General features: G+C 28.3%; 8 protein-coding genes across 8 annotated transcripts; 2 read left to right on the top strand and 6 right to left on the bottom strand.

Moving 5' to 3' along the window:
* Window positions 1–5,220: 5,220 nt before the first annotated feature.
* On the bottom strand, window positions 5,221–5,901 carry GO595_003321 (endoplasmic reticulum-Golgi intermediate compartment protein 3-like; the record flags this gene model as incomplete). Its single annotated transcript, XM_067916329.1, has 1 exon — window positions 5,221–5,901. One exon carries the CDS (start codon window positions 5,899–5,901, stop codon window positions 5,221–5,223), a length of 681 nt encoding a protein of 226 aa, XP_067777122.1.
* A 186-nt stretch (window positions 5,902–6,087) lies between these two features.
* GO595_003320 (transcription factor GTE2-like) lies at window positions 6,088–6,825 on the top strand (the record flags this gene model as incomplete). The annotated part of the gene is made up of 1 exon (XM_067916328.1): window positions 6,088–6,825. One exon carries the CDS (start codon window positions 6,088–6,090, stop codon window positions 6,823–6,825), a length of 738 nt encoding a protein of 245 aa, XP_067777121.1.
* Window positions 6,826–7,494: 669 nt separating this feature from the next.
* On the bottom strand, window positions 7,495–8,085 carry GO595_003319 (Clan SC, family S33, methylesterase-like serine peptidase; the record flags this gene model as incomplete). Its single annotated transcript, XM_067916327.1, has 1 exon — window positions 7,495–8,085. One exon carries the CDS (start codon window positions 8,083–8,085, stop codon window positions 7,495–7,497), a length of 591 nt encoding a protein of 196 aa, XP_067777120.1.
* Window positions 8,086–10,210: 2,125 nt separating this feature from the next.
* Window positions 10,211–11,566, bottom strand: GO595_003318 (uncharacterized protein; the record flags this gene model as incomplete). The annotated part of the gene is made up of 1 exon (XM_067916326.1): window positions 10,211–11,566. The coding sequence occupies one exon, from the start codon at window positions 11,564–11,566 to the stop codon at window positions 10,211–10,213; it is 1,356 nt and encodes a 451-aa protein (XP_067777119.1).
* A 208-nt stretch (window positions 11,567–11,774) lies between these two features.
* On the bottom strand, window positions 11,775–12,509 carry GO595_003317 (uncharacterized protein; the record flags this gene model as incomplete). The annotated part of the gene is made up of 1 exon (XM_067916325.1): window positions 11,775–12,509. One exon carries the CDS (start codon window positions 12,507–12,509, stop codon window positions 11,775–11,777), a length of 735 nt encoding a protein of 244 aa, XP_067777118.1.
* Window positions 12,510–14,939: 2,430 nt separating this feature from the next.
* Window positions 14,940–15,542, bottom strand: GO595_003316 (small GTP-binding protein; the record flags this gene model as incomplete). The annotated part of the gene is made up of 1 exon (XM_067916324.1): window positions 14,940–15,542. The coding sequence occupies one exon, from the start codon at window positions 15,540–15,542 to the stop codon at window positions 14,940–14,942; it is 603 nt and encodes a 200-aa protein (XP_067777117.1).
* Window positions 15,543–18,646: 3,104 nt separating this feature from the next.
* On the bottom strand, window positions 18,647–19,705 carry GO595_003315 (CAMK family protein kinase; the record flags this gene model as incomplete). Its single annotated transcript, XM_067916322.1, has 1 exon — window positions 18,647–19,705. One exon carries the CDS (start codon window positions 19,703–19,705, stop codon window positions 18,647–18,649), a length of 1,059 nt encoding a protein of 352 aa, XP_067777116.1.
* A 558-nt stretch (window positions 19,706–20,263) lies between these two features.
* Window positions 20,264–21,964, top strand: GO595_003314 (uncharacterized protein; the record flags this gene model as incomplete). Its single annotated transcript, XM_067916321.1, has 1 exon — window positions 20,264–21,964. The coding sequence occupies one exon, from the start codon at window positions 20,264–20,266 to the stop codon at window positions 21,962–21,964; it is 1,701 nt and encodes a 566-aa protein (XP_067777115.1).
* Between the last annotated feature and the right edge of the window lie 2,968 nt (window positions 21,965–24,932).

The following is a 24,932-nucleotide window of genomic DNA, read 5'->3' as shown; positions in this document are numbered from 1 at the left end:
GGATTGTTAACATTAATATACTTATGAGTTAATACTAAAAAATTTAATTTGATCTACAGAGAAATTATAATTCCAAATCAAAAAAGATTTATTGCATCTATTAAAATTTTCATTGCTGACACCAAAGCTTATAGATTCGTTCAGATTATTTCCATGCATTAATAATAGCACATTTTAATAAAAAAAAATTATAAACTATAATTTGTATATTTTAATTCGACTTTTATTGTATTTGAGAATTATTCACAGATTTATTTTCAACTGCTTTTCTTTTTAATATATTTGCAATATTATTATATCCATGCTTAGTAGCCATGTCAAGTGCTGTTTTAAAAAATTAAAGTAAATTCCAAATATTATATTGAAATTACAAATACCAGAATGAAACCCAAAACAAAACGAATCAATATTTTTAGCGTTAATATCAATTCCTTCTTGCTTAAGTAATAATTCCACTATTTCTACATAACCTTTTGTAGATGCTTTAAAAAGAGCTGTTTCAAATAATTTTAATAATTTTTAAATGTTATTTATAAATAGAAAAACTTTTTAATATATATTAAAAGAAACAAACAGAAATCTTTAGCATTAATATTAATTCCTTTTTGTTCTAAAAGTAATTTAACTATTTTATCATAACCTTTATCAGATGCTTCAATTAGTGGTGTCATAAATATTTAAAATAAATTCCAATTATTATCATGAAATTTTAAATTATTTAAACAAACTTTAAATATAAAAATTAAACATTAATGATATTAAGATCGAATCCTCCATGATCCAAAAGATATTTTACTGTTTCAAAACTTCCACTTTTAATTGCAAATGTAAGAGCATTCTCAAATACTATTAAAAAATTCCATAAAATATTTTAAATGAACCCAAAATAAAGTCAAAAAATATTTTTAACTTTTATATTAGTTCTTTTGTTTTCAAGTATTATTTTAACTACATCTGAATTTCCATGTTTGCAAGCAATTAATAAAGGATTCATTTAAAATTTAAGTAAACATTATGAAATATTTATATCAAACATAAAATCAAAAAAAATTAATATCAGTTTCATTAATATTAAAAGCTTTTTTATCAATAAATAGCTTTATAATTTCAGCATTCCATGATATTGCAGACCATAATAAGATATCATCAGGTATTGGTATTATTTCTAAGAAGTATTTCAAAAGATATAAATTGCCCATTTCTATCGAAAGTTTACAATAACTTGGAAATACACCCAAATTCAAATTATCTTCTTCTTCTTTTAAAAATTCCAGAAATTCATAATTACTCCATTTTATCGCTTTAACTAAGGGTTCTTTTTCTTTATGAATTGACTTTTTATTTAAATGTAACCTATAGATTATTTGTAAAAATGTATTTTCTGCTGGATTTACTTTTTCTTCATGATTTAAACTTACTTCATCAAATTTATTTTCATAAAAATACCTTAAAATATCATTTCTGTGAAATGTAATTGCTGCATTTATTATTCCAGAATCATCTGAATGATTTTGCTCACAAAGATTAATGATTTCTAAATTACCACCTGCAACAGCAAATTGAAATGTATTTATTAAATTCGAACCATTTAATAATAAATATTTAAAACATTTAATCGAACCAAAAAATGCTGCATAATCAATTAATGAAACATTCTCCCGATTAACATATGAAAATCTTTCATAAACAGATGGTTCAATTGTTTGATTAAAATCAAAATCCGATTGTGATGATATTTCTTGAAGTTTTTCGATTTCATCATTTCGAATTGCTTTTGCAATTTCAGATGGATTAATTCCTTCTTTAACATATTTCTTATGAAGTTCCCAATTATTCTTTGAAACAATTTTTAAATCTTTTTTAAATATATCATAGAATTCATCTTCATATATTTTTTCTTTATTTGGTCTTTGAACAAAATAATGGATAAAATAATTTGATTTAACATGTCGAACATCAAAAGTAGTAATTAAATTACGTTCAATCATTTTCTCTAGAAGATAATATGATTCATTAATTTTATTTCTCACTAAAACTTTTTTAATGATTTCAATAACATTTAAATTTCCAATATGTTTTTCTTCTTCTCTTTCTTGAAGCAATAACAAGTAATCAAAATATATACTTTCATCAGCTCTTTGTGCCATAAATGCTGAAATGACGAGCAGGCAAATAACACTATTGAAAGAATTCGGATTATTTGAATCAAATAAATCAATTGTTCGATTCACTGATGATTCAATATTTTCTTTTTTTATATCAAAAATTACTTGTTCGAGATCAAGTAATTCTTTTGGAATTGTTGGTTGATTCTTAGAACTTTCCATTTAATTTTTTTTTTTTTTATTTTGGGAAACAATTTTAAAAATGCCAACCCTTGCACGTTCACATCATGCGGAATATTTTACTACAACCGTTTTGTAAACTATTGATTTCAAAGAGTTACACTCACACAATAAAAATATGTTTAACAGAAGTATTACAAAAAATAAATAAATAAATAATAATAATAATAAAAATGTTATTAAACATATGTTAGATATCTTTTTTTCTTTGATTCAAAAATGTGCGCAATTTTTCACAAAATACAGATTTTGTTATTCTTTTCAATAAAACATGTTTTTATTTAATAATTCATAAAAAACATTATCTCAATAAAAAAAACTCACATATTATTAATCGCTGAAGTTAGTTACTAAGTTTTGATGAAATCAGTTGCATAGTATATTTTCCTTTTTTATTATGATGAAAAATTATTTATAAATAAAAACAAAGTATAAATTTTATTCAATATTTGGGAAACATGCAAGCACATGCTGAGCTTTATTAGCTATATCCAAATCTTCGTTCACGATTAACTCCTCCAAAATGGAGAAAATTTCGGTATTTTCGAATACATTATTATTTAAATTATATTTTACTATCATAAACCCCAAAATTTCGAGAATTTTCAATGTGTAATTTTTATTTACATTTTGTAATGAATCCAAAATTAAATTAATAAAATTCAAATTTAAAAATATTTTTAATCTAATTTCATCATTTCCATATTTAAAGATTGAATAAATAATTTGTAATGATAACATTTTTGTACTATAATAACCAAATTTCAAAATATTTTCTAATTTTTCAATTATTCCTAATTCTAAAAATGTATAAATTAAATTTGGATTCATTAAAATCGAACAGCGAATAATTTCTAATGAAATCATTTGAACGTTAATTTTTGATGGAAGTAAAATTTGAATAACAAATGAAATGTCAAATGAAATTCCCGATTTAATCAGAGGAATCAACAATTTTAGTGAGTTATACGATATTTTTTCATTCTCAGATTGAAGTAATAGATAAACATATTCAAAAAAATGTTGTTCTATTGATATAAGTTGCCATTTAACACTTTTCGTAAAAAGATTATAAATACAACAGAGTGAGTTTGGTATAACAACGTTACGTTTAAAGGTTTCATATATTGTCATAAACAGTTGCTCAACAGATTTATGAATTCTAATGTCATCGCTGTGAATTCTAAATGAAATATCATAATTGGTAATGTTACGAAGAATTTTAAAAGAATAAGAGATAATTTTAAGAACATTTGAAGAACAAATAATTTGACAAAAAAAATCAATTCCAAAAAAATTGTTCGCTGAAATTGAAATTTCAGGAATTTTTGTTATATTCTTCAAAAGAGATAAAGGAATTTCAAGTGGCAATAAGTTAGTATTGACCATATGAATGTTAATGATTTCATACAAATTATAATTAACTAACATTAGTAATAATTGTTTGGAGAATTTTGAAAGTCTTGATATAAAATGGAAAATCTGTACAGCGAGCTCACAGGGTATTGGCACTTGAAGCAAATTTAGTATTCGTATAGTAAACGGAAATAATTTTTTTTCATCAAAATGAGAGAATGGAAAGTGATTGATGTAGCTTCCTAAGTGTGGCAAATATTGTGGTGTTTGGGATATATCGCATGAACAAAATTCAATTATGAAATTATTTAATTGTTGACGATTTAATGAGTTTTGTTTTTTTCTGCATTTTAAATTTGACCTATTCCTGGTGATTCCTTCATTGACTTTAAATTGGTTTTTCATGAAGCATAATCCGTGACTTTTTTATTAAAAAATGAAAGTACGTTAAAGAGATTTTTTATGGACTTTGAAAAAATACAAAACCAATAATTAAAACACAGTTAAGTAAACCATGAAACTCAGGTGAGCGAGCTTGAAAATGTTCGTATTGTTGTTAATCAAAATTCGGTATACCTAATTATGCTAATGCTTATTTTCTCGTTAAAACTCAGTTTGCATTTGTAAAATTTAATAGCAGACAACCGAAATTATATTGGAATGCAATCCAAAAATAAAATAATTATTTTTTTTTAATATGGGATCACCGTATGCCAGACATTAAGAAATTGAGAAAGGAATTTTATTAAGATTTTCTTATTAACGTTGATAACACAGAACGTACGAAAGGTTTTATTTAGGTTGCTCTAAATTAGAAAAGCTTGCCGAATTAGAAAAATAATGCCCAGAGTAAAAAGTGACACGAAAATTACAAAACCCGACGGTTATTAATTTCATAGAAAACAAAAAACAGTGGCTGCAATCCTGCTGCAGGAGGGAAGTAACAGTTTGCTCACGCCCAGAATCCACGCACCGTAGAATCTGGAAATCTATTCGCTGTTCCGTTTACCGGCCTCACGCATTGCGATTTGCTTTAATCGTATCTCTCCCCTAGCTTGCCTTCGCAAGAGTACATGATACATCAGATTTACCTGGTGGGAGGGCACTCAACACAAAGCTAATTACCTATCACCACAGCAGTCACAACGCCTGAATTCTAAGGGTAGCGTACACTTTACAGACTGGGATTACACCAATCCACCCATTATTTGGTTCTGTAATATAGTTTGTGATTACATATTAAATTATTATTAATTCAAAGAACTCATGTGATTAGCTTATTATTAAATATTTAGATTAGCTATTAAAAGTTTCTTCATTTGATCTAATTCCTGTATAAAAAATCATACTGACGCTTTTCATTGTGGACTGAAATCTGGTTGATCCAAATAATTAATTAATAATTAATTCTAAACAAATCATGATTTTATACAAAACAGCAATATGACTAAAATGGGTTTTCATAAGTAATGTTTATAAACCCTATAAAAAATAATTCTTTATGGTAAAAAAAATAAAATTACATTTTATGATATGGAAACAATGTTGTAGACCGAAATGCTAACAAATCAATCGCACGTGCGAAAACAAAAAAACAGCCGAACATCGCCAAGAGGCGAGAAACAGAATTCATTATTGGCTCTCTGTGAATTTTCTTCTGTATTCCAATTGGTAAGAAATTCCATTCGAAAATGATGCCTGGAATTCCACGTGAGCGAATCTTCTCGAGGTTCGACTTACTTACAGATGCGATCGCTTGGTATCCTTCGTTCCGATCAAGAGTGACTCTCATGAGTTGAACATTATATGTGATCATGTATGGAATCTGTTTCTGAAGAAGAAATGTGGTGCCATCAAGTGATGATTCTATTTGCGCATGACCGAAGTGAACAAAATTAATTTTGTGAGTTAAATTACGATTGTCAACAGTGTACCATAGATGTTGGTGAACACCAGACTCTGTAAAATATGATTCCCCTAGGCCAATATGGAAACTTGCTGGAACATTTGGAGAGTCAACATCTACAAGAATATGACATTTTTCTCCTTCTTGAATAAAAGTTTTATTTATATTAGCGTCAATGTAAATTGTTCGTTTGATACTGGTAATCTCAAAATGAAGATTTGAACAATTATTATAAACTTCAATGTCAATAGAAATAGGTAATCTAGAAGGAAGTGGTGTTTCATCTAGTTCCATTTTTGATTGAATTCCAATTGTAAGATAATTTTTTATTTCATACATTACCGAACAAAACAAAAATATAATAGTTGATATTGTAATAAGTCCACCAACATTCGTTTTCACTGTAAATTCGCTGTTATTATTTTTTGGGAAGATATCAAATCTTTTCATTTATTAAATTTCACGTCACATTTCGGTAAAATGGAACAAACGCAAAAGGAAATATGTATTAAAATCATGAAATCAATACTTGAAAACCCAATTTCAAAGCTGTTCTGGAACTTTGCTCCAGATGCAACAAATCCAAACATTGCACATCCATTAAGTTTGGAATATATTTCAACGCGTTTATCAAATGACAAATATTCGTTACCATCTGATTTTATAATGGACTTGCGTTTATGTTTTCAAAATGGAAAAGCTGGTGAACCACAAGGAACAATCAGGCATGCATCTGCACAACAGTTGCTTGTTGATCTTGATTCAATGGTTGCAAAGCTACAACCACTTGCTAATCCAAAAGTTCTCAGGTTACAACTAATTACATCAGAATTTGAAGATAATTTATCATTTCCAGAATACAGTCAATTACCAAGAGAAGTAAATGAACCACATGCGCAAATCTTTGATACAGACCCAGATCCTTCTGATACAGCTACGTTATTACGCGATATTAAATTTCTTACATCACCTGATTTAACAGCTAAACTAGCAGTCTTCATCACAAAAATCCAACCTGAAGTAGTCATAGTGGCAGAAGAAATCACTTTTAATATTTATTTGCTCACTGATGAAAATCGAATAATTGTTCGAAAATTTGTGACCCAGTTGCTGAAAGATGCAGCTTCTGGTAAAATGGATCCGTTTTCGAGACCTTTTGGAGTGGTTGTGAAACCCATGAAGGTTCAAGAAAGAAGGATGTTCTTCAATGAAATGTAAATGATTTGTTTATAATAATAATTTTAAACCAAAAACACACGGCATTCTTCAACATCTTGACACAATAATTTTCATAATATTATGAAATAATTAATTTATTGTATAAAATTTTTCCGCATTGTATTGACTTTATTATAAAATAAGTAATATCTTATCTGAAATGAGTTTGAACAATAAAATATAGTTTTAACTATTTAACTTTGGATAAATTAATCATAAATGAAGTATAATTAGATATTTAATACTAAATTAACTAAAAATAGAAACAACTTGGATAAACTCTAATTAAATCATTCAGAGTTTCTTTATTAAGTTTTAATTTTAAAAGATTTTTCCATTTGAAAATTGATCACTTTAACTGGAAGACAGTGTTTCAATAAAAAATAGTGTGTAAATAGTAACATGAGAATCGTCAAGTATAAGTTAAATAGATCAGTTTGTAAGTATTGGACATTGAAGCCAAAAATTGCTCCACCAGTTCAGAAAAACACGTTAACAAAAATCATGTTTTTGAAAAAGTTTACATAAAAAATAAACCTATTAATTGTATGATATAAATTTGAGAAATATCACGCACAAAAAGATAACAAACACATTCAATTTTCAAAACCCAAATAAAAATAAACTTCACAAATAAATGTTTGTGTTTTTTGAATGGTTTACTATCAATTATAATTCATCGTTTGTTGTTTGTTTCTTTGTTTCTTTTTGATCTTTAGGCTTATTTGAAACCCTCTCAACGAAACTAAACATGTCCTCAAACGCTCTCTTTCTTGTTCCTGACTTTAGTAAGTCGTGCGGCCCTTCTTTGTAATCAACAATTTCTATTATGTCGCCTTTCAATTCTTTGACTTTGTTCGCCCATTTAATGTTTTTGGTCGGGCTCACGCAATCGTCAGCTTCTCCCTGTAAAAGCAAAAGTGGAATATCAGGATATTTGTCGTAATGTTGGATAACATAGTCCATGGCTGTAAAAGATGATTTTGTAACATCAATTGTAATTGTCGATTTAAGATGACCTGTTGCTATTGCCATTTTTTTGTACTCTTCAGGATATGGAGCTTCGCTAATTTTTAATCCAGTGTTAACTTTGAATTGAGGATAAATATAATACAATATATTTATAAGCAATGAAAGAAATTTATTTGGACGTCTATTAGAGTATGTTGTTATCCATGGAGCATGCGCGATAATACCAGCAATATCGTGTAGAGAATCTGGATAAGCAAGTGCCATTTTTAATAATGACAAACCACCCATAGAATGCCCAAGCAAATAAATAGGGAGAGATGGGTATAGTTTTCTTGCGTATTTAATTAGCTCAAACGTTTCATCAATTATATCTTCTACATTTGCTTGTTTTCCTGGAGAAAATCCATTTCCCAGATGATCAGCTGCAAAGACAGTAAAATTATGTTCAGGGAAAACTCTCAGAAAGTTTGCACTAATTTCAAGATTTGAATTTAATCCATGAATAAATATAATAACAAATAATGGTGTTGTAACACATGGCCAATGGCATCCATGTACGACATTACCCTTAACATTTAGCTGAAATAAGCTTCCATCAAGAGATGAAGACCAATTTGCTTGAGATATATCCATCGTTGTGATCGTTTATTTTTTTTAAACGTTGTAACGTTTTAACTTTTTAATAATTAATCCGCTGAAAATGGATTCAATTGTGGATCAGCCGATGACCGGTTCAGAAAATTGAGAAGCTCAGCGCTGAGAATCAGTCACTTTTAATACGATACAACAAAGTGAAAAAAACCGATCGTATGAATTCAATAGAAAACAGTAATATATTAATTAATCATTTGATTAAATGTAACTTTGTTTCGTTTGGTTTTGAAGTGTATTTGCTTTTCTAAATAAAGTATCTTTTGGTTATAATAAATTCGCTATAAAAATTTATGGCTTGATAGATTTCAATTGAAATATATATTTTCTTTAAAACCTACTATAAATGGATCTTCATCAATGTTGAAGAAAGCTACGGGTATGTTATTCTTTGAAATATTACATTCAATTTCATCAATAATACTTTTGTTATTATTAATATGTTTTATATAATGAATATGAAAAAATATTACATTAATTATTATTACAATTTTGACTATTACTATGCAAACATGGATATTAATTATTATCATAATTTGTTTAATATTTGTTTCATCTTAATTGATTTTGGTATAAAAGTGCAATATGAAATATAGATGAGTATTCAATAATTGTAAATTCGATATGTGTTGACATAATAATGTGATGAGTTAAATTATAGAAAGTGAAATAGTAATGACTGTTTTAAGATCTTTTGTATTTATATTTGATTGTGTAAGATACATAATGTGAATATATGCTTCATCATGTTGCTGTGATTTTGAAAATCAATTTGAACTAGTAAATATATCATTTTGTATGAATGAATTTGAGTACCTAAATGTGAATGCGTGTCAGCAAAGTATATTATACATCAATCAAGCGATTCGCCTTTAAGAACATTATGAGATTCAGATATTGTTTCTTGATTTAAATCTGATGTTATAACAGATTTTACGGGAACATTATAAAAAGCACTTGAATATATATAATTTGGTGTATTATACTATACATATTTAGTTATCACAACTTCCAAATGCATAATTATTAATCATTTTCACTTTTCCCAACAATAACAGTTTCCAAAATAAAATCAATTTTTAATTGTTTTAACTAAATTTGAAATTTCAGAAGTTTCATTGATTATAGCTGGCATACGACAAATAATTGAAGTAAAATTCATGTTAAAAATAAAACCATTAATTCCAGAATAATATTTATTTTCATTAGATACATTAATAAATTCAAGATTTAAACACAATCGAAAAGCAGTTGACTCAAACAATATTACTGATTTGGGAAATGTGATGTTTTTTAAGTGAACGACAATAACGAAATGCATTACCTCCAATAAAAAATATATCCAATTCAATACAAGAATGAAATGCATAAGTTTCGATAAATTTAACTGATTTTGGAACTATAATACTTGATAATAAAGTACATTTTTGAAATGCATAACTTCAAATTGTTAACACATTATAACCAATTAAGATAGATTCAGATTAAGAACAGCAAATGTTAACATTCATTCAGTAGAAGCATTGCCAAAGATGGTTCCTAATCTTATGACTCACAATCCCTTCCACAAGTTGTGACATTCAAATAATAAAACACATCAAAGTATTGTAATCTAATCATTCATATCAGAAATTTTAGCTTGATTTCAATTTGTTTACATATTTTTCATTACATTTTAAGATTCACTAAAATTTCATATTGATATCACTCAATTCAATTCGAAATCACAAATAACGAAATCGTTAGTTTTTATAAAAATTTCTTAGTCAACCAGTTCGAATTTAGATGGCGTTACGCTCTTTCTTGTTCTTGTTGTAGTTGTTGTCGATACGCCATGATTCATAGCAAATTGTATATTCAATCTCCTTTGGTCGATAGTTGGGTCTCGTTTCTGCGCTGCTGTCTTTGGCTTTACGATATCACGCTTCAAAACTGAAAGAATCGCTTCGACATTTTCTTCACCCAAATAATGATTCAAACTAAGATCTCTTGGGTCGTTACGGATGATGTCGCTTCTGGCCTGGTAATTAAGTGTTGACTTATGAAGTAATCGAAGAAGTTGGAGATGGACTTCTGCACTTCCATCCTCAATCGCGGTAATTAAGAACTTACGCATGTTAACAACCTGTTGGCTATCAAGACGGAACTCTTCAACGCCTGGGATTGCGTTTAATGAGTCAGAAATTTCTCTGACAAATCGATAGATGACAAGTAAATCTTCAATCTTTTGCCATGGAAGCTTAGAAGCATTACGAGGATCATAAAGACCATGTACCTTAAGATTTTGCATAAGTAAAGTTATTGAAGGTTCATAAAAATTGTGAAGTAGAAAAGTGCCAATAGTTTTTGACGGTTTTTCATCGGCATCTTCTTTTTCGGCTTTTCCGGGTATTGTTTGGATGAATTGGTTGAAAATATTGTCTATTGTGGAGGTGATACGCTTTTGAACATTATTAGCAAGCCAAGGTTTACCTTCACGTGGGTGAATAATTTCCATGAAAATTACAAATATAATTGCGATGAGATCAAATGCAACAGATGTGATAATAATTATTATGAGAGATATTACTCTAACACTAGGATGTTCGCTTGTAATTCTTTGGCTAAAACCATAGAAATATACAACAAATGCTAAAATAAATGAAATTACAACAATCACATGGTATGGAAGAAAACAAGGCCCAAGAAGTATTTTCTTAACATGAGAAGAAATTGAGCTAGAACTGCCTTCCCAATGATTAACACAATTTAAGAAAAATCTATTTTCGGTTGGATCATAATAAGAACCAGAATCATTAGCAATCCATGCTGCAGGTTGAATAACTGAAATACGTTCATGGTCACCTCCAGTATGATGAGGAAGTGTCATAATTGAAACTTCTGGGTCAGCAACCTCATCTTCAATAGCATAAAGGTAAGATTCTAAAGTGAGTTGAAGACTTGCAATGCTTGAAGCTATTTTTGGAAATTTTTCTTTTGGATCGTTAGATTGATCTTCATTTAATCGAACAAAATCTTCAGCAATCTCACCAGGTGGTTTTGTGCTGTATTGTGTAATTACTTGTAATTCATTTAAGTTTAAAACTGGAAAAGGCTGTTGGGTGTTCTCTTGAGACATTTTTGAATGGGGTACCCCGATTGCTATCGTTTTGATTACAGCAAAAGTGATCGTTTTTAATAGAATTTGTATTCAAAAAATTTTAACAGCAGAAGATATCAAAACCCTCTTATAAAAATAAAAACTATAATTCGCACTTAACAAATGCTTTACTTGAACTATTTAATTAAAATATTTTACTGTTAATCCACAAATTCTCAATTGAGAATTAAGGAATTTTATCTAATTTCTTTTGCTTTTCATATTTTCTTTTTGCATCTTCTAATTCATTTTCCAGAAACTCTATTTTCTTTCTCTGAACTAATAAAATTTCATCCCATTTTTTGGTTTCTTTAGACATCAATGTTTCCCATCTTGAATTAAGACCTTCTTTCTTTATTTCGTATGTCTTTCCAAGTTTTTCTCTTTGTTTAGAAATACTTTTTCTGAATTCATATAATGCGTTTTTCTTTTCCTTTTCTTCTAATTCCTCAATAATATGATGCATCTTCTTTGCAGCTTCATATTCACGTCCTAAAGCATAATTTCTTTCGTCAATTCTTTTTTCAATCAATTCCTTACTGCTCTTGAAGTTAGAAGCATCAAAATTTGGAACACTTTCATTAAAGATACGTAATTCATCTTCATATTGTTGAGCAAGTGAATTTGATTGTTCTTCTTTTTGCTTTTCAAGTTCTTCAAAATGTTCTTGCTTTTCTTTTTCAAGCGAAACTAGTTGACCAATAGCTTCTTTGTACCTTTGATGTAACTTTAAGAAATGCTGCTTCTTCGAGTTGTCTGGTGTTTTCACTGTTTTTCGTAAATTATCAATAAGATTATCACACTTTTCAACAAGGTCATAATCATACGTATCAATTGCTTCATTTTTCCTTTCTTTTACAACATGTATCAATTTTTGTTTTTTGGTAATATCATCAATTTGTTTATCATTTCCATCTAACATTTGATCAACAATTTTTGAAAGAGATTCATATTCTTCATCAGATATTTCAATAATTGAAGGAGAATTTGGTTGTTTCTTTTGAGGTGTTCTTGGTGATGGAATATTGTTAGATGTAACTTCAGAAATTTGATTTATTAATCGTTGAATATTTCGAATTCTTTTTGTATCTTTATTTAAAAAAGATTCTTCATCACGAAGAGCTATTAAAGAAGAGTAAACTTTGTTTAATTCTTGTTTTTTTAATTCACTAACTGTTAATTTTCCTGATATAAGTTGTTCTGCAGTATCAAAGGCGGCAGCGTTAGCCTTTGTATCTTGCTGCTTTTGGCGTATTGAAGATTTAGGTGATATCAAAGGATATTGTTTGGTAACGTACAGTATGTAAACTTTTTAAACAAAAGTTCAACTCCCCATTCAAAAAATTTTCCATTGAAAAGTGTTTTGAACATGAAAATTTGAATCGAAAACAATTTTTATTGATTATTTTTCATTTTTTGGAACGAAAGGTTGATGATCAAGTGTTACTTCAATTCCTTCCATTTCAGATGAGATTTTGCTTCTGTTGAAATATGAAATATTTTGGTTTTGGATTCCGAAAATATTTGGATCTTTATAATTTTTGTCAACAACATCTTTTAAATAAGTTTTTCCATCATCGCCTATTAAAAACTTATCATTTACTCCTAACATTTTTGAATTTCTAGAAGGAACAAGATTAGTAACTTGCTTAATTTCAGGTTTTGACTTTTTGGTAATATATTGACCTTTTCTTGAATCAGAAAATTTCGAATTTGTTTTTCTTGATAAGAAACTTCGTTGTGTCATTGGATATGTATCATTTAACATTTCGAAGAATTCATCTCTTCTTAAATAATCCTCAAATTTTTGTGAAACAAGTGAAGCATCAACTTTTAATTGGATTTTCGTTTTAAGTAATTCCATTTCGTTTTGTAATGTATCAACAGCTTTAAGCTGTTGAACAAGTGTATGAATATCATTATTATTTATTTTTATTCCTAAACTTCCCATTAAATTACTTATTTCTTTTTCAATTATTTGTTGTAAATCATTAATAACATCATTTTTAAGTTTTTGTAACTCTTTTGGTTTTATTATTTGCTTTTGTTGCTTACGCATTTGAGTTATTTGTAAGAACAATTCTTCAATTGTTGGAATTCGTTCAACTTCAATCTTTTCATTGTTACAATATGTCGCGACAGTTGAATATTTTAAGTATTGATCAATTTGAATTTGATATGGATCTGACCTTTCCCAAAATCCACAATCTGTAGAAACATCAACAACTTCAGCAATTCGAAATTGCATTGGATTTTTCTTCGGCGTGAATTTTTCGAGCGCAAATCTTTTTAGTTGGCCAAATGTATTAATAATTTCGTCGTTTTCATCATGATTTCTTTCACGTTCAATCATTAATTGTTGAAAAGCTCGTTTAAATTTTTCGTCATTTGAAATACTTAAATCTTTAAAAATAGTTGGAAGAATTTCAGATATTTTTACTCTTTTTTCTTGTGGTATAGATAAAATCAAATCTATAAGTTCAGCAATTTCAGAATATTTAAAATATTGTTCTAAATCTGAAAAAGAAGGTTTAGAATTTATATTATTTGTTATTTCATTGATTTGAGTAGTAAAAGTTTCATTAAATGAGTTTACTTTGGATGTTATTTTATCTTCTTGTCGTGAAAAATTCAGTTGAAGCTGTTGAATTGTTTCAAGAATTTCATTAGTAGTAGAAATATTTTGTTCCAATTTAACTCTTGTTTCATCAATTTCTTCATTGTTTAAAGAATCAGAAAGTTTTTCTTGGATGTTTTCAATTTTTTGCTCACATGAATCAATTCGTTTATCCATTCTATTTATTTTTTGTGTAAAAGTTGATAATGCTTCTTCAATTGAATCATTTGTAAAATGTTTTTGGTAACTTTCGATGTTATCATTAATATTGTGCAACTGATCTTCGTAATTAAGTATCTTGATTTTAATTGATTGATATTTATCTTCAAGTGCTAATAATGATTCATATAAGAGCATCTGAAAATTTAATATTTGTTTCATCCCAGATGTATATAAGTCAATATTTTTGTTGATATCTTTCATGCTATTTATTGTTTCATCTGAAATAATAGAATTAATTAAACTCATTATAAAATTTTTTGGATTCTCTGCACGTTAGTGGAATGTAAACTTTACAATTATATAAACCTATTGAATTGAGTGACGAACAAAAACAACACAAAAAATCAATTTTTGTAAAGTTTATTTTTTTACAAAAGGCACTGTAAAAATTAAATCCGAAAGATTTTCAAATTTTAAAATAATAACATGTGAACCTACATTTACTATGCGCTGTTATGACTGTGGGCCAACGATTTACCCAATAGTATCATCGCCATTATAAATAAGATTTAATTAGCATTTACATTCTTCTTTGGTATTGTTGGTTTCTCTAAGATTGACTGGCTTGCCATTTACTATTTTTTCGAGAAGCTCTTGTCTATTTGTAACCAACAATCTTAAAATTGTATCAAAAAGCATATTAAGTCCAGCTCCACTTTTAGCACTGGTTTCACAGTATGAAGCTCCTATGCTTTGGGCGGTTTGTTCACCTTCTTCTGTTTTGACTTTGCGGTTTTCTTCTAAATCAATTTTATTTCCGACCAAAACTATTAACATTTTTGGATCTGTAGCTCTCACTTCGTTTATCCAGTCGTGGATTTGATCAAATGTATCCCTCTGGGTAATATCGAATACAATTACAGCTACAGCAGTATTTCGGTAATACATCGGAGCCAAACCTCGATAAGCTTCTTGTCCAGCAGTATCCCAAATTGCTAAATCAATAGGTTGACCATTGTATGCATTATCGATTCGATAATTTAGAAATGAGGCGCCAATTGTTGATGACGTGTTATCGTTGAATCTTCCGTTAACATATCGGCATATAATTGATGTTTTTCCTGTTGTGGTTTCTCCAAGGAAAACAATCTTGCATTTTTCTTCGCTAAGGCTCATTTTTTAAATTGACAGACCATTTCATAGAAAAAGATACTATTATCGATTAACCGACTAATCGATCTACAGTCCACTTTTTGCTAAACGGTTTTTTGGGGTAGTTCGGAAATTTGACAAAAAGTGGCAAATCTTTAAGATTTCTTTAAAATCTCCTATAAGATTAATACATGTATTTATCACCTATAAGATATATCCTTTAAAACTACAATTGAAAAATAAAATTGATAATATATGCTGATTAAATTATTCATTTGTTGTGTTCGAAAATATAAACTATGATATAGACAATAAAAATATTTACTATCGATCTATTGTATCACAAAAATTTTGATTTAGGTCTTAATTATCGAAAAATATGAGAACGAATTTTTATATGAAATATATCATGAGATATCTCATTTTGAAAAGATGAATAAAAAAATTCATTTTTTTCCCAAATAAATGAGATTTAAAAAAATAATCCTGCGCATTTTACTACAAAAGAATTAATAAATTATTTTTTGGTTCCAAGATATTCTTATTTGAAAAGTGGTATCTGGTCGGCCCCTTTCTCGAGAGGCTAAAAACTTGTTTCGACTCTAAATATCTCAAAAAAAATGTTAGGGTGTGTACATCATTCGGTTAATTGTTTTAAAAATATGGGGATTAGTCTTTGCTTTTTTCGTTATATTAATTTTACCCATTATCACAATCAAAGTTTATTAAAATGATGTTTCTACATTGTCACAACAAAAAAGAAAATTACAATATGAACATAATTATTACAACAGAATCCATCCCATTTATATAAGAGAGAAAAAAAAAATTGTTGATTTTAAATGATTTTGTTCCAAAATTTTTCTTCACATTTGTTACACACCCATAGTATATATTTATGAGTTTAAAATGAAGTTCATCCAAATTTGGAGTTTTCTTTTTGATTGAAGAAAAAATTGCATATTTTTATTTTGCATTATTTTTGTTATTTTTTCTTTGTTTTTACAAAAAAATGAATTTTTATTCACAAAACTTTTTACAAAATAGCCCAATAGTTCTTTTTATTTTGTTCTTTCTATATTTTTGTTTCATACATATGGAATTTTTGATGAAGCAACAAAAACACTTACAGTAACAAGTTTAAAGGAGATAACTAATGAATATGTTTGCATGGCTAGACATCTTAAAATATCAGAAATTGATTTTCCGATACAAGCTTACCGAAGATGGAACGTATTGATTACAGTTGAAATATGTGATTCTGTTAATATGATATGTTCTGAAGCTTTTTGTTTGTGTCAATTATCAGAATCAGTTATCATAGGGAAAGATGTTACAACTATAAGTTCATCTTCTTTTTCTGAATGTTATTATATAATATGATACCAGATTCAGTTCAAACAATTGAAAGTTATGCATTTTCTTCAAGTCAAAATTTGGATGTAGTTATTCTTAATAATAATATAACAAAAATCAACGGAATCTCAAACAGTTCAATAAAAAAGATGTCATTACCAAATACAATAAAATCAATTTCAGATGGTGCATTTAACTCATCTTTGTCATTAATGAAAGAAACAATTTCAAATTTGCTTCCTCTTATTCCTTCTAGTGCATTTCAGAATTGCATTTCATTAACTAATATCGTATTACCAAACTCAGTTACTTTTATTGACTATTATGCATTTTATCAATGTAAATCATTAGAAAATATAACACTTTCAAATAAATTGGAAACAATTAATTTCGATCCATTTGTAGAATGTATTTCATTGAAAGAAATCACTATACCAAATTCAGTAGCTTATATTGGAAGAGAAGCATTTTATAAATGTACAAGTTTGGAAACTGTAATCATCAAAAGTAATGTTTACCAAATCATATATTTTGCATTCAAAGACTGTTCCAATCTCAGATGTGTATATTATTTTGGTAATTCACAGCCATTATTTACATCAATTATCTTTGCTAATTCACCAGTGAAAATTGTTATGACAAATGAAACATATGAAAGTTCAAGATTTGCCGAATTGGATGTTGTTAAAGGTTAAACTATTGATGAATGTAATGAATATGCTTTTTGGCCAACAAATACATTTACACAAACAAATACATATGCACAATCAAATACATATACACAATCAAATACATATACACAATCAAATGCATTGACACCATCAAAACCATATTATTACTCAAATACAAATGAACAAACTATTTCATATTATTTCTCTGATACAAGTAATGTATCAGTTCATTACCTTCTGATGTAACTTTGTCGCATTCTTTTACATTGACACAACATTTAATTGAAACAGAAACAATTTCTTTAAGCGGATTTGTTACAGTCAGTCCTTTACTTTCCATATTTGAAGGTGAATATATTTATATTAGCGCAAAAGTTATTTACTATTCATACATTGTGGTTCAATTCTCTTTATATGAAACTCATTATTATGGATTTTATACATTGGTATATCAAAATTATAAAAAGCAAAACAACAAAAACGGAATTATCATTGGTGTTTGTGTTGCTTTGGCTGTTGTTATTGTTATTTTGTTGGTTATTTTGTTAATTCGAATTAAAAAGCATAAGCGAACAAACGGTATAAACATCGAAGAAGCTGAAGAAATCAAATAATTTGGTGAAACAACGAACAAATTTTCGGTGGGTTTAAACGTTGCGAATGTTGACGAAGATCCATTTGCAGCAGATTTTAATGAAGGTAATGAATTTATTAAAATATAATAAATAAATAATTAGTCTGGTTCAAAATACACGTTTTTCGTTTCTTTACCCTTCCTCGGGGCGGACGCCATTTTTATGCCAAAAAGTCCCCTACTCGAAATTCTCTTGTTTTTCATTATCTCGATTTACACCAACTTACTCCCATTTGGGGCACCCTGCAAACTTTTCCCATCATAAATATACTTTTGTAAACTTAACAATTCCTTTAAGTTTTTGCGAGCTGTAAACGGTTGTAAATTTTGTTTCTTCAATTATATTATAACAAATTATTTAGTTCATATTTATTGACATTCGCTTTGAAGCAAGAACGAATCTGCAAAACTTTATGGAAATATACAAAATTTTATTTATAAATAATTACGAAAAATAACATTGATGATTAAAATACAAAGGATATATCAAGATCATCGTTTTCAGGGAAGGTGAGTGCCATTGGTGACGCTGTTTTTGTCGCTCTAAATGAAGCCTTCGAACAATATATTGCCTTTGAATTTGAAACAGGTGTCCCATTTTGGTGCTGTCTGGAGACTATTGTTACGTTGTGGTTCTGGCTTTGTCTTGGGTTTTTGCAAGAGTTGAATTTTGTTAAATTACATCTGAATCTTTCCGGAAGACTTCCTGATTGCCATGACGCAGTATACGAATCTGAAAACCAATCATGCCTTAAAGCTTGGTCTGCTGTTAATCTTTTTTTGGGATCAACGCAGAGAAGTTTGCTGATAAGATCCGCGCAAGATTTCGATATGCTGCTACTAATTGTGTAATTGCCAAGAGTTATTTTGTTTATGAGCTTCGGAAGACAATTGTCGTAGAATGGAAGTGATCCCATTACTAACGCAAATAAAACAACACCGGATGACCACATATCAGCAGAAGATCCAATGTATGGTTGGTTGTTAAGCACTTCTGGGGCTGAATAATAGTATGATCCACAATATGTTGTAAGTAAACAATCATTTGCATGTTCTGATGAAAAACCAAAGTCTATGATTTTAACTTCATAGCTAGAACTAACAATGATGTTTTCTAACTTAAGATCTCTGTGAGCAATACCTTTGTTATGAAGAAATGAAAGAGCAATAATGATCTGTTTGAAAATTATTCGACAAACCCTCTCTGAAATACTTGAACGTGAGTTGATAAAGCTTAACAAAGAGGTCCCTTGGCAATATTCCATGAATATGTAAATGTTTTGTTCATCTTCAATTACATCGTAAAGTTTAACGATGTTTGGGTGGTCAACTTTGGATAGGATCTCTACCTCTGACATTTGTAGTTTCAAATCTTTTTTTGTTTGGAATTGTGATTTATTAACGATCTTTACACATAGTGTTGAAGTATCTCTAGGATCTTCATTTATTGCATAGCGTATGGTGCTAAAGCTCCCTTTGGCGAGTTGTGCACCTATCCTGTAAGTGCCAATCCTGCAGCTGCACATGAATTTTTTTTGAAAAGTTTCATATTCAAAAAGTAGATAGAGATTATTTGCCATTGTATGTGAACTGTTAGTAAATAATTCTGAGGAATACAACAGGTCTTCTTTGAAAATTAACTGATCTTCAATCAATTCCGATAAGATTTGAATAAAGTCTGTTTAACTAATTCAATATCAAAGTTTTCCACAATGTTGTATTGAACTGGTGGTTATATAAACATCAGAAAAAAATTATTGCTAAAATCATAAATGAAATTAAAATATCTTGTCAAAATAACAATAAATAATGAAATACACTCGAAAAAATTATCATACAAAAATAATAAATAATTATTTTGGAAATAAATGGATAATATAAATCTAATTTAATACATGATCAAAATTCGTTAACAAATATAAAATATTACTTATCACTTATAAAAATTTTCCCATAAGCTCGTAATGTAATACACCCCTAATCAAATATCGATATTTAGATAACACCTACTGTCAAATGAGTGAATGTTTGCTGTTTAATGTAAACTGTAACAACATTTCTGAGTGTCACTTTTTAATCAAAGAATGAACTCAGCAAAAAGAGCTGAAATTGCAAATAATATAAAAATTGCTGGTATTCTTTCGCAAGCATCAAAACACCAAGAAGCTTATGATCAGTTGTTAGCATGTATTAAAGAATCCATAAAATTAAATTTCTTTCCTATTCTTGATTCAGCCCTTTCAATGCATTGTAATGTATGTAGCTCGTTATCCAAGGATTTAGAAATTTGTATTAATAGATTTGTTCAACTTGCACCTCAATGCAGAACTCCAAATCCAAGCTTTGTTTTTGACGCTCTCAACACAATTACAAGTAACATAAAAGGAAACCAAGAGGCATCTATTCAAGATTATTTTCAAAATATATTTCCTATAAAAATCCAGGCAAATTATTCTGAAGGAAAAGTTTTCGCAGGAAATAGCTCAACAATTCATTCATACATAACTTCCTTAATTCCATTTCCAATTACCATCAAGAAATTTTCTCTTGGAATATCCCACATTGATAATTCTACCGAAAAAAGTGAAAAAGATGAGATAATTTTAATCCAAGAAAACATACAAATCAGCCCACGAATACCAATAAAGATAAGTTATACACGTAAATTGCCCTCAGCCATTTCATCTGAAAAAATCAATTTTGCCCTTATTGAATATAACGATTTATCAATCAAAATACCAATCAAACCAAGTGCCATCCAAATCTCTCCAGATCCTTCTGCATATAAAGTTGAAGCTATTCTTCCTGAAAAATGCATAACCGGAATTGATCTCCCATTAATCATCAAACTTAAGGCTTCTAATCAACCAATCAATGATCTCAGCTTCACTGTTTCAAGTGGCAGTCCATCAATTGTTCTAACCATCACGAATGAAGATGGTTCGATCACATATCAACACAATCAAAATGTTGAACTTCCAAACCTAAAGCCCAATGAATCCATTGAACTTAAAATGAAAGTTAAATCCCAAGTTTCTGTTACCCAAACCTTTAATTTTTCAATTACATTTGGAACACCAATTTCAGGAATCGGAACCTTTACTCACTCCTATCTCCTCGACTTTAAGTCACCCATTTCATCCGACATTACCCTTTACGACAACAACTTTGTCATGTTTCCAATAGGAGCCAAGCCGACGATCGAAAACGGCTCAAAAATAAACGTTCAAACTTCGATAACGAACTCCATTAACGTTCCCCTGATGATCACCAACATTAGTGGCACGTTACAACATTTAGAGCTACCTACATTTCCATTCAAGCTTTCACCTAAAGAAATGTTCACCTTTATCAGCCAAGTTTCAACGGCCGGTTCACATGAATCAATTATCCAATTTGAAGTTGAAGGAAAAACGTCATCAGTGTCATTAAAGCTTCCAACCATTATCCAAGAACAAAACACTGTTGTCTATTCCATTAACTCGCCAAGCGTTGTCACTAAGAATAAGGAATTCGACGTCGAAGTAACAATCAAACGATTAAACGATTCGAATTCGGAAATTTCGAACATTTCATTCGAAATCGAGAAATCGAACATTTTCTTGGTGAAAGGAATCACAAAGAAAATGATTTACATATTACCGGATCAAGAAAAGAAAATAAAAATTACGCTGTACCCGCTCGAGTCAGGCTCGACAACATTGCCAAATATAACTTTTAACGAAGTGAAGGCGTCAAACGAAAAGAAACGAATTTTTGTACCAATAGTAATTTTGGATAAATAAAAATGAGGAATCTATGAACTGTTTTATTTTGGAATTGGAGAATTACATTATGTGGAATAATGCGACGGAAAAATACTTAAATGATCAAAATAGTAATTTAAAGATATCATATGATGCTTTCTGTAAGGAATTTCATGAAATTCAGAATTGTACTAAATTTATGGGATGGTGATTAAAAGGTTAAATATTTTTCCTGAATCCACAATATGAAAAATGTCATCAAATAATATAAATCTTTTAAATATTTATATAATTAATTAAAAAAAATCATTTATTAATACAAAGAAAAAAAATATATTTTGTAATAAAAACTATTTATATATATATTATCATGATATATGTAGTTATATATTGATGTTGTTGTCTTCTTTGAAATCATTTGCAAATGGATCTTCTTCAATTGGTCGAATCTTTATATTAGTCGAAAAATTATGTGGAATGTCATCTTCAAACAGATTAACTTCGTCATCATGTTCATTATCATTGTCATGCATAGTTGATGTTTCATGTTTTTGTTTACGTTTAACAAATATTATTAATATAATAATAACAATTATGACTAAAATAATGACACAAACAATAATAATAATCGTAGTGGTATCAATTGTATTATGTTTATGATTGTTATTATCATTAAATGAATTTTGATAATAAATATAATAAATTGAATAATAACTATTTTCAAAATAATATGAAATAATCGAATATTTATAATAAATAAATTCTGAATATATTAAATAATATGATGAATTAAGAAATGTATTAATTAATGAATTTGATAGAAAGAAACTCAGCGTGATCGTATACGAAATTTCCATCGTTTGAGTCAAAACAAATGTTTGTGTATATGTTAGAATAGATATATTCAATTTATCAAATGTATTCGAATTGGTTAATATATTAGATTGCGTATACGTATTTGATATAATAAATGTATTCGAATTTGTATATGTATATGAATTTGTGAATATATTTGATATTGTATATGTAATTGACTTCGAAGATATATTTGATATAGTTAATATATTTGACTTCGTAAATGTATTTGATTTCGAATATGTATTCGAATTGGTAAATGTATTTGATTTTGTATATGTATTGGATTTCGAAAATGTGTTTGTGTGAATTTTATATAGTGAGCCCATGAGTGTTATTCTCGTGTTACTTGCAATAGGAACACTGGGTATTTCATATATATAGTCTTCCCCTTTGTAAACAGCATGCAGTACTATGTTTATAATACCTTGTGGCAAAACGAACAATGTGTATTCTCTTTTTCCATTTTCTGTATCATCAACATGAACAAAATCTGTGATGTTCCATTCATTAGCTTTAGAATTCGGATCTAAAGTTATAGTTCCGTCATATATATTAAATGTTCCATTGAGATACAGCCCACTTAAGTAAAAAGTCCATCCAGACGAAATCTGACCAGGCGTGAAATCAGTATCCAATGAAAGAGACAAAACCAAACACCCCATTCGATGTGTTAAATATCCAGAAAGTGAGGCAGTAAGATCTGTAGCACAGAAAATGTCAATCTTTTTTTGATCCTCTACAGTTTTTTGTATACTTGTATCTATAAGCAATGTTTTGTCTTTACTAGATACATCTGCATGATATGGATAGTATACATTAAATTTTAAGTTATAAGGATCTTCACAATAAATTTCTTTTTGAAGTGGAATAAATGCATTATTTTCATACTCATATGGCACATTAAAAAAATATTCATCTATTTCACTTGAATTTGAACCAATTACTGAAATGCTAATTTGATCTCCATTTTCAAAATTGTTGGAGTACGCGTTTAGGTTGGAAAGTAGAGAAGCTGTGGAAAGGTGCTCCATATTTTTCATTATAGACTTTCTATTTGGAGTCAAATCAATTGAAAATTCTTTTATCTTAGAACCAATTTTTCTAGGATTGTGCTGGGGAGTATCGTTCCTTAAAGGGTCAGATAGGTTATAGCTTCTTCCTGGCGCAATTACTGCAATAAAAAGAATCCAAAATTTCACAGCGTTTCTGGTAAGGATTTCACTTTTTGTCTGCTTTCTGAATACTGATCATCGTGTAAAATATTCAAATTTTTTGCAAAAGTAACGATCAAGCTAGTCAGAACGACTCTCAAAACCATTGAAAATAAACGGTCATATCACACAATTCTTAATTCTTAACATGAATCACTTAAAGTTACTTATTAATAGAATTGTTAACACAAGAGAATATGATTAAAGAACAAATGATGTTTCCTCATCGTTTTTGGAATTAGAGTGGCAAATACATAGCAATATTTATCTGATTTCCATTCATTTTCTTTGATTTGGTTCATATTATCATGGATATGAATGAAGATAAAATAATTCATACTTTATTTTAATGCTCAAAAGATGATTTTTGATATGTTTTGATCAAACTGAAAATTATGCAAAAAAAAAAAATATTTCAATATTGAAAAAGGTTATATAATCTAAAATATTTCCAATACAATTTATTTACAATCAAAAATTTTGATCATCATAAAAAAATACATGAATTTTTATCATGATATATGTAGTTATATATTGATGTTGTTGTCTTCTTTGAAATCATTTGCAAATGGATCTTCTTCAATTGGTCGAATCTTTATATTAGTCGAAAAATTATGTGGAATGTCATCTTCAAACAGATTAACTTCGTCATCATGTTCATTATCATTGTCATGCATAGTTGATGTTTCATGTTTTTGTTTACGTTTAACAAATATTATTAATATAATAATAACAATTATGACTAAAATAATGACACAAACAATAATAATAATCGTAGTGGTATCAATTGTATTATGTTTATGATTGTTATTATCATTAAATGAATTTTGATAATAAATATAATAAATTGAATAATAACTATTTTCAAAATAATATGAAATAATCGAATATTTATAACAAATAAATTCTGAATATATTAAATAATATGATGAATTAAG

This window comes from Histomonas meleagridis, assembly GCF_020186115.1.
Source record: "Histomonas meleagridis strain 2922-C6/04-10x chromosome Unknown contig_20, whole genome shotgun sequence".
NCBI lineage: Eukaryota > Parabasalia > Tritrichomonadida > Dientamoebidae > Histomonas > Histomonas meleagridis.
Note: the sequence above shows the minus strand (reverse complement) of the source record. Positions and strands in the feature narration are given on the sequence as shown.